This window comes from Anarrhichthys ocellatus, unplaced genomic scaffold (genome assembly GCF_004355925.1).
Source record: "Anarrhichthys ocellatus isolate YVR2014 unplaced genomic scaffold, GSC_Weel_1.0 scaffold78, whole genome shotgun sequence".
Lineage (NCBI taxonomy): Eukaryota > Metazoa > Chordata > Actinopteri > Perciformes > Anarhichadidae > Anarrhichthys > Anarrhichthys ocellatus.
In genome coordinates, this window is record NW_022280108.1 from 2799175 (window position 1) to 2812102 (window position 12928).

At 46.0% G+C, this 12928-nt stretch overlaps 3 protein-coding genes across 4 annotated transcripts in view; 2 read left to right on the forward strand and 1 right to left on the reverse strand.

The window, feature by feature from the left end:
* Positions 1 to 529: 529 nt before the first annotated feature.
* Positions 530 to 6371, forward strand: LOC116398074 (nuclear pore complex protein Nup98-Nup96-like). Its single transcript, XM_031874097.1, has 11 exons — positions 530 to 698; positions 2212 to 2448; positions 2531 to 2654; positions 2788 to 3026; positions 3628 to 3809; positions 3887 to 4158; positions 4603 to 4866; positions 4986 to 5143; positions 5650 to 5790; positions 5891 to 6037; positions 6280 to 6371. Exons 1-10 carry the CDS (start codon positions 642 to 644, stop codon positions 5969 to 5971), a joined length of 1755 nt encoding a protein of 584 aa, XP_031729957.1. The 5' UTR covers positions 530 to 641; the 3' UTR covers positions 5972 to 6037; positions 6280 to 6371.
* A 267-nt stretch (positions 6372 to 6638) lies between these two features.
* On the forward strand, positions 6639 to 9721 carry LOC116398076 (nuclear pore complex protein Nup98-Nup96-like). Of its 2 annotated transcripts, XR_004213734.1 has the most exons (5): positions 6639 to 7027; positions 7164 to 7319; positions 7457 to 7568; positions 8049 to 9117; positions 9432 to 9721. XR_004213734.1 is itself a non-coding variant. In XM_031874099.1 (4 exons), exons 1-4 carry the CDS (start codon positions 6938 to 6940, stop codon positions 8243 to 8245), a joined length of 555 nt encoding a protein of 184 aa, XP_031729959.1. In that variant the 5' UTR covers positions 6639 to 6937; the 3' UTR covers positions 8246 to 9721. The 2 variants fall into 2 exon arrangements, 1 of the variants encoding a protein (XP_031729959.1); XM_031874099.1 differs by having other exon boundaries at positions 8049 to 9721.
* Positions 9722 to 10993: 1272 nt separating this feature from the next.
* The window catches only part of LOC116398075 (transcriptional regulatory protein AlgP-like), a 7826-nt gene continuing 5891 nt past the window's right edge, over positions 10994 to 12928 (reverse strand). The window contains exon 8 of the mRNA XM_031874098.1: positions 10994 to 11268. Coding sequence (XP_031729958.1) covers positions 11239 to 11268 — 30 coding nt within the window. The 3' untranslated portion in view covers positions 10994 to 11238. The remainder of the gene's footprint in view (positions 11269 to 12928) is intronic.

Here is a 12928-nt window from a genome sequence, read left to right on the forward strand (position 1 = left end):
ACTCCTCCCCCTCTCACTCCCTCTCGCTCTGGTGTAACTGACTCCTCTCTCTCTCGCTCTGGTGTAACTGACTCCTCTCGCTCTGGTGTAACTGACTCCTCCCTCTCTCGCTCTGGTGTAACTGACTCCTCCCTCTCTCGCTCTGGTGTAACTGACTCCTCCCTCTCTCTCTCTCTCTCTCTCGCTCTGGTGTAACTGACTCCTCCCTCTCTCTCTCTCTCTCTCTCTCTCGCTCTGGTGTAACTGACTCCTCCCTCTCTCTCGCTCTGGGGGCGACCATGGCTCACCGATCACCCTGCGGTTACCAGACAACTCTCTTAACCGCAGGGTCATCGGTTCGATCCTTGACTGGGACGTGTCATGTGTCGAAGTGTCCCTGAGCAAGACACTGAACCCCTACCTGCTCCCCGGGCGCCTGTCATTGGCAGCCCACTGCTCCCTATATACAGGGATGGGTCAAATGCAGAGACAAATCCCCCCTTCTGGGATCAATATAGTATAATTAATAAATAAAAAAATTAACTGACTCCTCCCCCTCTCTCTCTCTGTCCCAGGTGGCCCATTTCTCTAAATATGGCCTCCAGGACTCTGACGAGGAGGAGGATGTCCCGCTCAAAGCCGACCCCAAGAAGCTGAAGACGATGTCACTTCCTCCCAGCAGGCCCCCCTCCCAGCAGCAGGTGGTGCCACAGGCTCAGGTAGAGCAGCCTGCGCCCATCCACACTAATCTTCATCCTCCTCGTCCTCACTGACACACCTGAGATTATGTTCATAAAGAGCATGAAAGAAAACGTAACGACAACTTTTAGGAGCAACCAAATTCAGACGCCGGCTAAATGTGTGACTTTATTCCCTAAAAACTCTTCTGAGGTCATCTCTGAATATTACCTCTCTGTAGTTTTTATATTCATTTATAAAACGGCCTGAATACGCCGTTGTGTGTTCCTGAAACAAGAATCTTTAGTGAAATATTTCCATTAAAGTTTTGTGCGTTTCAGAATGCTGAACTTTAAAGTCGACTACTCGGATCGTAGCTTCTACTCGACAACAATAAGTCCGGTTCAGGTCGTCTGACGTCGTTCACAGTAAACGTAGATCGCAACGCTTTATTTTAGTTTTATTGTTTTTATTAGAAGCAGAAAACCTCGCTGAGTTCATTTCATCAGGAATGTTGTTACAAACTTAAACGTTTTAATGTTCCTCCAGGTTAAAGCTACCATTCATCATTTTATAATGCTGGAAACGGTTTATATCAACTTTGATCTGTTTATTATTATTATAATTATGCCGCTTCAGTTTGAACTCCAGTACACACTTGACCTGTCTCTCACACACACTTGACCTGTCTCTCACACACACTTGACCTGTCTCTCACACACACTTGACCTGTCTCTCACACACACGTGACCTGTCTCTCACACACACTTGACCTGTCTCTCACACACACGTATAAATAGTACTTAAACCTTAACTCAAAGTATTTTCTCTACTCAGGAAACCTTCTGATCAGACGTTAATGTTTTAAGGTTTTAGTTCTTCGGGACTTCTACAGAATATCTGCTGTTTGTTATTATTCTATAACTATATTATGAGTTTCTCCTCTTAAACATCTGCTTCAGAGCATAAATACTTCAGCAGGTAAATGTTTCAGCTGCTTCCAGATGTGACATGAATTGTATTCATTTATATTTTATGCATTTAATGAAAGAAAAACCGAATAAAGTTTATGAAGACTTTTAATCTTTGGTCTGTAAAGTTTGTGGTAACATTTTAATCTGCAGAGATCAAACGTTTCTTGTGACATGAAGTCAGACGTCTGTTCTCAGTTAATGTTTATTAAATATAAGATATTTATTTTGATAAAGATCAGTGGATCGTATATCAGCAATCAGCCAACTTCACTGTAAATAATAACTTAACGAGCACAAAGATGTGTTCTGTTCATTCTGTAAACATGAAACCTACGATAAACACTAATACTAATTCATTTATTATCTGTTACAATATGAAGGAAACCTAAAGGTGCTTCACAGACCAGTTAAAACTATTCAAATACAAAGAACCAGGAAGTTACAGGAGAAATAACTAAATATTCAACAACCATGTTTAAAATACATAAAATTTCAACGTAAACACCTAGTGTGTGTGTGTGTGTGTGTGTGTGTGTGTGTGTGTGTGTGTGTGTGTGTGTGTGTGTGTGTGTTCGTTCAGTCTGCTGTTGCCGTGGAGATCACAGGAGGCGTGGCCGAGCTGGACAGCGACATGGCTGACATCACCCAGAGCTTCCCGACAGAGAGCATGCTGGGAGGAGAGGACGACGACCTGCCGGCGTTGGAGACGGACTGGACGAGCGGGAAGCTCGGGGGTCCGATCCCCGCCGAGCATGACGGCGTCTCTGCGTCCGGCCACATGGCGTCCTCTCTGGGGATCAACCCTCACACCCTCCAGGTAAGAGCCACGTGCCTCAAACAGGAAGTACGGTCGGCCTGAATGAAGCCGGAATTGAACCTTCACGTGTTCTCGTCTGCAGATCATGAAGGCGTCTCTGTTCGCTGAGGATGAGGAGAGCGACATGTTTCAGGACCAGAGAGCGATGAAGGTCGACGTCTCGTCTCCTCGACTCGTCGTACCGGGAACTCAGAGCCGACCCTCCGGTACCAGAACACTCACCTGCGCCCACTTCCTGTTTTATTTTGGTTTAGTGCCTTGAAGATATTCTATGATGATGAAGATATTATATCGAGCAGCAGGGTGGTGGTGGTGATGATGATCTCTCTGCCTCCACAGTGGGGGGTCTCCTTCAGGCTCGGTTCACCTCCGGCCTCTTCTCTCAGATGTCTGACTCTCCTCCTCTGACTCGGGGGTCTCCGGCAGCTAAAGAGCCCCCCCACTCGTCTCACTGGGCCGGGCCGGGACCCTCGTCCTTCCTGCTGCCCCCCCGAACCCCGGAGCCTTCGGTCAGGACGGTCGGCGTCCGGCGGCTGGGCGGCCCCGTGGCCCTCAAGGAGTCGGTCACTCAGGGGAAGGTTTGTTGTTGTTTATTGATATCAGGTAAACAAAGATATAACCGATAGTCATGACGTCATCAGGAGAGTATTCACGTCGGCCGGTTCACTTCTGTAAGAACACACATTTATAAACAATAAACATTTAGTTGTGATTTAACTGCAATAAACCGACCAAAATGATGCAGGTTAGTAACGAGTTTGAATTCGTGTTAAGAAGACGAACAAATCACTTTTAAAATACTTGTTTTCTGAATGGAGTTCGGATCGATCGGTGCTATGCTAAGCTAACACTGTAGCATCTCCATCAACACGACATACAGCAGCGTCTGGTCATACACATGCACACACATAGTCTCTGGTCTGTACTCATACGAGGTATCGTGGAGCTCAGAGTGAACGTTGTTTGTAGCACATGATGTGTTTAAGGACAGTCGGAAAGAGGAAAATCTACACCTACTGTCTGTAATACACGGTGTCGTTTTGGAGATTCATTAAAGTAAACATGGTTTTGTGGTTCACACGACCAAACTATGACTCAAATATTGAATGTTTCTTTCATGAACTCGTTTCTGTAGCTCCTTTAAAGTCTCTCCTCACTCACGGTGTGTTGCTGCTGTAGGGGAGTCTGCTGATGGACGCCGGCTTGTTTGCGGGTCGCTCCTTCCGGGTGGGTTGGGGTCCCGGCTGGACGCTCGCTCACTGCGGCCACCGGCTGAGCTCACCGCCGGCTGAGCGGCTCGACCGCCGAGAACTCACCAAGACGGACTTCAGCTTCCTGCCCAAACCCGCCCGCAGCAAACCGTAAGAAACGGTTTCACACAAATAAAACAATAATAAACACCGTGAACGTGAACATGGTATCTGTGGTGTGTCCTCAGGCTCACAGAGAGCCCCTATAAGGTGGTTCTGGAGCAGCTGGTGGGTCTGGAGCCTCCAGTGAAGTCCAGCGAGGAGGAGGAGGATGATGATGATGAAGAGGAGAGCCGGTCGGTGCTGCAGCGCCCCCTGGAGATCTGTCTGAAGCACAGCACCATCGACTCCACCGACGCCTCCGCCTGCCCGCTGGTCCGACCGCGGCCCGGCGTAGCGGCGCTGCACGAGTACGCCGAGTGGATCCGAGAGCTGAGCGAGCAGCAGGGAGACGCCGAGCGTAAGAGTGTTCATACGTTAGAGCTTCTACTTACAATACAGTTACTCAAGTACTGTACAAGTACACGTTTGAGGTACTTTTACTTCAGAGGGAAATATTGTCTCTTTACCGCATTACATTTACCGCATTACATTTATTAAATGACAAAAGTTACTTTCAGATTAATAATACAAAATATAATAGAATATTTAACTAATAAATTATATTTTATTGTAGATTATATAAAATCATTAAAATGAGCTACATCAATAATATAATATATATTATTCTGTCTAATGAGTACTTTTGGTACTGAAGGTATATTTTGATACTTTTGTACTTTTACACTGTAGTATTACTACTTCTACTGAAATACAATACCCTGAGTACTTCTTCGCTAGCTTAGCTTTAGCGTAGCTTCACAGGTATTTTTCTGATTCTTGAGGGTCTCTCTCTCCCCTCCAGCCCTGCTGGGTTACTGGTCTGAGGTCTGGACCCTGTGTGAGGCCCTGTGGGGCCGGCTGGGCCCAGCCGACCCGGAGATACCCGACGAGTACGAGCAGCAGCTGGAGAGGAGGCGGACCTTCTCGGCCTGGCTGTCCCGCGGAGCCGCCCGCCGGGTGGAGGAGGAGGTGGCGCTGGTGGCGAAGGGTCGTCACACGGACGCCATCTTCAGCTACCTGACAGGGAACCGCATCAGTGAGGCCTGTCGACTGGCTCAGAAGGAAGGTGAGGAGAGACGGACGGACGGACGGAGAGAGAGAGGGGGGGGGGGGGGGGGAGAGACGGACAGACCTGTTAGCATCCCTTGCTAGCGTCCCTGCTAACCCTAACCCGTCTGTCCCCAGGAGACCACCGTCTGTCCCTGCTGCTGTCCCAGGCCGTGGGCTCTCAGTACTGCAGAGACCTGCTGGCCCTCCAGCTCGCTGACTGGAACCGCATGCAGACGGACAGCTACCTGCCCGAGGAACGGCTGCGCATCTTCACGCTGCTCTCCGGGAAACCCGTACGCACACATTACGTTTCATTTCCTGTGTTGATGCTAAAATACCTTCATACGTATATAGTTTACCGGCTTCTCAGAGATGTGAAGGATTCGTTTGTTTCAGAGTCAGAACGTTGTTTTACTGTGAATGTGGTTAAAAAGCTTCTCGGTATCATTTCAAGGGAAACGTCATTTTCAGGTTTTATCTGAGAGCTCGAGGCCCCGATCACACAAAGGCTCTAAAAGCAGTTTAAATACTCAACAGTTCAGTAGCAACCGCTCGTCAATGTCACACTCGTCCCAGGCAGCCAATCAAATCGAGCAGGAGGCGGGCTTTACTACATTAACATCGACTTCCTGTTTTGATGCCGGTAGACACGTTAAGAACGGACAAAGGCAGACGAAAGGTTGATATTAGCGATATTATATATTTATATATGTGTATATGTATGTATTTTTAAAAAAAAACAACATATGTATATTTTGCATCTACATGCATTCATTTTCATTCCTGTCCGACCCTCCAGGTGTGGCAGTCCTCTGACTCTGTGGTGAACGTTTGCTCCGAGCTGGACTGGAAGCGCTGCGTAGCCGTTCACCTCTGGTTCATGTTGCCTCCTACGGCCTCCGTAGCCGACGCCCTCAAAGGATATGAAGACGCCTTCCAGGTGAGCTGCTGCTTCCTGTCTCTCTCTCCGTCTGTCTCTCTCCGTCTGTCTCTCTCTCACTCACTCATATCTCATCTCTGTGGTTGTTTCTGTCCTGCAGGGCTCATGTGAGGGGGGGAAGTACGCCTGCCCCCCCCCTTCCTCCGTACATGGAGGCGGAGCCGGCGGACATGGAGGATGAGGAGGCGGAGCCTAAATGGCCGCTGCACGACCTCTGCTTCCACCTGCTCAAACTCTACAGCGACAGGTAAACCAGCTCACCTGTTGAGCTTAAATCGTTATTATTATCAATCCATTGATTTGGCTGCAAAATGTTTACTCGGATGTAGATTTTTAACACATTGTCCTTTATTAGCTAAAAACAATCGATAATTTTCTCCTCCAGCGACTGCTAACGTTTTTCTAAACAGAGCCGGTCTGTGCTGGTTTCACCGGTCCACCTCTCTGGACTCATCAGACCTCTTTAAGTGTCTCTGTCTCTGTGTTTAGACACTACAGCCTGCAGCAGCTGCTGGACCCTCTGACCGTCACCTGGGAGCGTCTGGACTACCGTCTGAGCTGGCACCTGTGGGGCGTCCTGCAGGCGCTGCACTACAGCCACCTGAGCGCCTCGCGGCAGGGACTCCTCCACGCCAGCTACGCCGCCCAGCTGGAGAGCGCCGGGCTCTGGCACATGGCCGTCTTCATCCTGCTGCACATCCCCGACCACGCGTAGGTCCAGCTTCATCTGTCAAATCAAACTACTCAGACCAGGAGACAACCTCCGGTTCTTCATGTGTTAAAGCTGCATTCTCTCTAGTGTCCACCAGGGGGCGACTCCTCTGGTTGTATAGAAGTCTATGAGAAAATGACTCTACTTCTCTCTTGATTTATTACCTCAGTAAACATTGTAAACATGAGTTTATGGTCTCAATCTCTAGTTATGTCCTCGCATCCTTCTCTTCCCGATTCTGTCTTCTTCTTCTTCTGTGGTGTTTGAATGTCTCTGTCTCCAGTCAGCGGGAGCGAGCGGTGAGGGCGATGTTGACCCTGCACTGCCGCCTGCAGGAGACGGACGAGTCTCTGCGGAGGGAGCGCTTCCTGACGGAGAGGCTGCTGATCCCGGAGCAGTGGATCCACGAGGCCAAGGCCACCCAAGCGCGCCGCGATGCCAACCGCCATCTGGAGGCGCTGCACCTGTACCGGGCCAGGTGCTGGAGCCAGTGTCACCGGCTGCTCATCCAACACCTGGCCTCAGGTCTGTGTTACTGTCACTTTAAGAACTACACAGACGGACCCTTTAATGAGCGCAGAATAAAACACAAAGTGGTTTTGTTTGTCCTTCATGATCTAAAAGCGGTCACATGAAGCTTGTCCGTCCCGTCCTCCCGTAGATTGCATCATCAACGACAACCACGACTACCTGCTGGAGTTCCTGGAGGGGCTGGCGGTCCCTGAACACAGCGCCACCATCCAGGACTGGGACACGGCGGGGGGGGGTCTACCTGGACTACATCCGCGTCATAAAGACCCTGCAAGACATCCAGCAGGTACTGAAGCTTCACCTTTATTTTGAAAGGGTTATTGTAATGTTCAATGAAGACGAGTAGAAGCCAAAGTGCTCCGCTCATCACGTGCTAACACGTTAGCATGCTGCTAACACAAAGTCACTTCCTGTGTGTTCCAGATGGAAACCGCCGGTTACGAGTTGGAGCGTCTCCACGGCGACGTGACGTCTCTGTGCAGCAGGATCGAGCTGCTGCCCTGCAGCTCCGCCAGAGACCGGCTCGCCCAATCAGGTAACAGAACACAGCGGCTCCTGGCCTCTGATTGGCCGACGGTCAGAGAGAACTTTAGAAGCTTAAAGTTACACAGAAACCTGAAGACACTCACACCACCAGAGGATGTGATGTCTGTGACATCATGTGTATATTATATATATCTATCTATATCTATATCTATCTATATCTATATCTATCTATATCTATATTGATTAATAAGATGAGGTTGGTTCCTTCACAATAAAATATGTAGTTTTTCAGTTTTTCCTCATAAATGTATGACTTTAGTCTCGTATATTCTCAGTATATTACCCCCGCTCCCCCAGCTCAATAATAATAATAATAGAGCCTACAATGGCTCTGTAACGCCATAGAACACAAAGAGTGTAATAAGCTGAGTCCATACAGGAGAAAGAGGAGACGATGTGAGGTGAGCTGAGCTGCTTCCACGACTCAGAAACACCTCCTCTAACTAAGCCCCTCCTCCTCCTCCTGCAGAGATGGCGAAGCGCGTGGCTAACATCCTGCGCGTGGTGCTGACCCTCCAGCAGGGCGGCGACTCCGACTCCCTCGGCGTCCCGCTCGGCCTGCTGGCGCCGCACATCAGCCGGCTGCCGATGCCGGAGGACTACACGCTGGAGGAGCTGAGAGGACTCACGCAGTCCTACCTGAGACAGCTCATCGTCGGCCAATGAGAGCGCACGACGACAGCTCGTCGTCGGCCAATGAGAGCGCACAACAGCTGAGGGCAGTTAGAAAAAATATATATTTAAAAGGAGCCGAAAGACAAACGGGAGACGAGTCAAGAGAAAACAGTTCTACGACTTGATTCTGGAGTTTGTTCTGAAGATGGACACAAAGCTGCGATACATCATTCCTCTTCTTCTTCTTCAGGGGAGAATTTTAAAAGAGAAACAAGTGACATGAAGTTACTCCTCGTTCATCCCTTTTATTAGGAACTTCACTTTAACGGGTCCAGTGGGTCCAGGGGATCCCTGTCTAGGGGACCCCGGTCCAGTTTCAAGAGTCTTTAATAGAAAGCAGAAATGAATAGAAACCAATGAGCAGCAGAAAGTCTTTATTTGAAGTACAGTAGGTCAAACGTTAAAATGTCCACATTCTGTTTATTATTATTATTATTATTATTATTAAAATTCTCCCCAAAAACCCGACTTCTTTCCGTCTTGAACAGAGTTTAGTTGAGTAGCGTGTTTATTTACATGCATGCATGTATGTAAATAAACAGTTATTATTGTACCTGCAGGTGAGCGTTTAAATGTGACCTCAGTTACTCGTTTCACCTCTGACCCCCCCAAAGAAAGCGCTGCGTCATCGATTAGCTCCGACAAAACCAGAAGAAGAAAACCTCGTCTGGTTGTTTCATTGTTTTCATTCAAAGCTTTGTTTTTTATGATGTACGTGAACAAAAAGCAGCTGTTAGCTTAGACGAGCGGCGACGATGTGCACAACGTGGGTTTTGTTTTTTGGAGTTCAACATATAAAATGCCGCGCGTTCTATTTTTGTAGGGGGGTGTGTGTGTGTGTGTGTGTGTGTGTGTGTGTGTGTGTGAATAAACAAAGTGTTGTTTTTTAATCAACACTTCGGTTCAGTTTGATCGTCAGAGTTTTTCGAAAGTGAAGAGTTTCCTCCCAAAAACGAGCTGCCAGTCAGAGATTTCACTGCATGTAATTATATAAATATTGTATATTTTTGGAAAATGAAACTGGGAATATCAGGTTGTTTTTATTCTCCACCTTTAATTATTAATAAATTGGATGCAAAGTGTTTTGGAATGAAACTCTACATTTATCCGTCGGTCGGTCATTTTTCTTTTTGTTACAGAATAACAGTTAAAAATCTCTTTCTCAACAAACAGGAAGGTGTGTGTGTGTGTGTGTGTGTGTGTGTGTGTGTGTGTGTGTGTGTGTGTGTGTGTGTGCGCGCGCGCGCGCTCTGTGTGCGCATGTTTCCTGATGATTTTGTTGATAATATTTTTTAATAAAGTCAAGTAGAAATAAACAGTTTGTGTATTTTTTGGATGTGATCGGAGGAAAAGAGACGAACGTCTCGCACCTTTATTTACCTGTGATCAGTGACGCTTTACGCTGAATGTGCTTGTTAATAAAGTTCACTGTACGTAAAAGACAAAATAAAGACGGTCAGAATCAAACGGTGTTTGCACATAAAAGGAATTTGATAAATCATTTGTAAAAAGATGTATATATTTATAAGAGTAAATTGTTGAGTGTTAAATGTCTTCACTAATCTTTTTGAAGCACTTTAAATTGTGCTGAACATGGTTCATTGTACATGCACATAAATATATATTTATGTATTTAATCATTTTTTCCACTTTTCAACGCGACCAAGAACCTTTCGTGGAACTGAAAGTAAATTCAGGTTCTTGTTTAAAACGACGACGTCGCAGCCGCTTCATTCTCAGAACAAGTTGTGGGATGGAGTTCACATCGAGGCAGTTTATTTGTATCGCACATTTCAACAACAAAGTGCTTCACATGAAACCATTCAAAACATCAACACAAGGCAGAAGAAAAGCAGATTGAAGAACAATTATTACAACACTAAAAAGCTACAAATAGAACAGTTGCAGTGAAAGAAATAAAATAAAGAAAGGGACGTTACCGTTAACCGGTTCACCGATCGATAACATGTTTAAACGGCTACACAGTCACTGTGTTCATTCAACATGAAGCACCGCGGCGACGGGCTCGATGTCTTCACAGAGACATCAAACTATTTAGATCAGTCGGACGATCGGAGCACCTGAGACCCGATCAAGATGAGACGAAGTTCAGCAACGCCGAAGGAAAACAAAGAAGAAGGCGAAACATTTAAACTGGATGTAGCTTCAGAATCAATGGAGCGCCGGAGCAGAAGGCACGTGTTTCACTTTATCTTTTAAATCATATTTAACCGGTTAACGGGAGCAATTAACAGAAACCGACATCCTTAATCAGGACTATTGTTTATTAATATTACAAACAAAGTCTGATGATAGAAATACAGACCATGAAACACTCGGATCGTCTGTTGGTTCTTCAGGCTTCTTTACACTCGATTCATCCCCAGACGACTGTTTCCTGACGTCGTTTAATTTGTCGTGAGTCTAATTTTCTTTACGATTCTCCAGAAGCCCAAAACCTTTCGTTCCTCTGACTCCATAGCTGATAGTTGACATAAATGTACAACTCGGTGATGTCACCAAAAGTACCTGTAACCTGCAAGGCCTCACCAGTCGGTAAGAGAACACACACACGGTCCACTCCTATAAAATGCGTGTCATTTTTTTGTTACTTTTTAATTTCTGTAGTTTTATTTCCTTGTATTTGGACTTCTGCTGTGAGCATCTTACGAGAGAGTGTTTCTGTAAAATCATCCTCCAGAAGAGTCGTCACAAAAAACATCTGCGGCTCACCTTGACCTCCAGCTGAGTGTTCCTCTATTGGACGATTTGATGCACACACAGTATTTAACAGCTGATTAAAGACCAGAGACTGACAGTTTTTGTATTGAACAAATAAACAAACACAGCTGACTTTAGAGGAGAATCAAACGCATTTTAAACAAGTGTTTGATGGAACAGAGATGTCTCTGCTGCTACCGTGGAAGTGTTGGTGGGTTCAGCTGGTTTCAGAGACAGAGAACAAAGATTCAGAGATTCTTCTGTTAGGGCTTCTTGGCTCCAACAGGATCCATCTGAACAAACCACAAGATCAAAACACGATTACAACCTTGGTTCAGACAAAATCAGTAGGTCTGAATCAAACTGAACCCTGATTAAGTGTATAAAATCTTTTTGGATGGTTTGCGGAAATTTCAGAAAGTTCTGGCAGGCTGTCGTCATAACTGGAAAAAAGAAAAAACGAAGGTGATTGTGATGGCGGGACGTAGGCGACGATGACGGGACGTAGGCGACGATGACGGGACGTGGTCGGCGACTGCGGAGACTTAGCCTTTTAAACCCTAGCCCTATTTTTAGGCCTCTGCTCGAAAATTGCATACCCCATACTCAAGAGAGTCCAGAGCTCTAACTACAAGGTCTATTTTAATCATTTTGATGGTATAATACAGGTAACACTTGTGAGATGTGTTGAATTGTGTAAATATTGTGTATATGTTACTGGTTAATAACATATACACATATGGCACAGCTCAAATTGAAAAAGTTTCAGGTTCGCCTGAAAAAAAGGCACTTTTATTGAAAACATTTATTTGAAATAATGCAGATTGAAGCCTAAAAATACTCCACAGTCATAGCACATGTTTTACATGTCTCCACAACAGATTTTACTTCGATTGAGCATAAATGGTCTGAGTCAAGCAAACTTTTTGGAACCAGCAGTTGCGCTGGTGTATTCTAATTTTATATACTATATAACTAAATATTAACTATATATTCACTTGTCTTATCACTAATAGTGTTCAATAATCCTAATAAAGCAGTTTGGCATCATTTGGATTAATTTTGAGCAGTTTTGAGCTGTCATATTTGTCATATCATAAAATAAATTCCTCAGTGTGTGTGTCTATGTAAAGCTTGGTCAGGCCTGTGATTGGCCGATTTAATCACGTGACACCTTGTTGGATCCGGAAACGTCCAACTGAAGCCTTGCGGGGGTGTTTGAGGAGCTCTGGCTCTGTTTACTCACTGAAAATCTCGATATGCTGGCACAAACCCCCTGTCTACATTCATTGGTCCAGCTGGCTGAATTCTTTGCCATTTTGTCATTCATTCTGTCAGAGCCGCCATTTTACGTTACATATACGAAGTGGGAGACGGGCTGTAGAGCTGCTGCAGATTTAAATGGCTTAGCAGCGTTTTTCGTCACGAAAATCAGCAAAAGGTAGGTGGCGGTTAAATTTATTTTCTGGGGAGCGGTGGGTTAATGGTTGGCTTAACTTTAATAACTTTTGAACGGTTTGAAAGACAGTAATTCGGACACGGCCAGTCGACGCCGGGTCGAAACATGCCCCTAATGCATGTGTCCTTCCGCCATGATCGCTGCGCGCTTTGTCACTAGAGACCTAAACAAAGAGCATAGTACGCACAGTTTTGGCCAAAAAAATGTAAATCTTATAGATATGATCTTAGTTCATGTATAATTGTGTTTTGCAGTGTGTGAAATGGCTGGTATGATGATTTTGCCCAGCCTTTTGTCGTTAATTCGGTATATAATGTGTGTGGAGGATTAATTATATTTGTTTATGAAAAGTGCATTCTACGATCTCACCGCACCCAAATGGGGGTCGCTCGTCACCAGAAGGTTGCGACGACGACGAGACTTAGGCGAGACTAAAGCAACGACGACAGACTTAGGCGAGACTAAAGCAACGACGACGAGACTTAGGCGAGACT

Coding starts and splice junctions, on each gene's coding strand:
- LOC116398074 (XM_031874097.1), top strand. CDS start 642: ATGTCACTTCCTCCCAGCAGGCCCCCCTCCCAGCAGCAGGTGGTGCCA. Junction 2,655..2,787: donor AACTCAGAGCCGACCCTCCG/GTACCAGAACAC, acceptor CTGCCTCCACAG/TGGGGGGTCTCCTTCAGGCT. Junction 3,810..3,886: donor AAACCCGCCCGCAGCAAACC/GTAAGAAACGGT, acceptor GTGTGTCCTCAG/GCTCACAGAGAGCCCCTATA.
- LOC116398076 (XM_031874099.1), top strand. CDS start 6,938: ATGCCAACCGCCATCTGGAGGCGCTGCACCTGTACCGGGCCAGGTGCT. Junction 7,028..7,163: donor CATCCAACACCTGGCCTCAG/GTCTGTGTTACT, acceptor GTCCTCCCGTAG/ATTGCATCATCAACGACAAC. Junction 7,569..8,048: donor AGACCGGCTCGCCCAATCAG/GTAACAGAACAC, acceptor CTCCTCCTGCAG/AGATGGCGAAGCGCGTGGCT.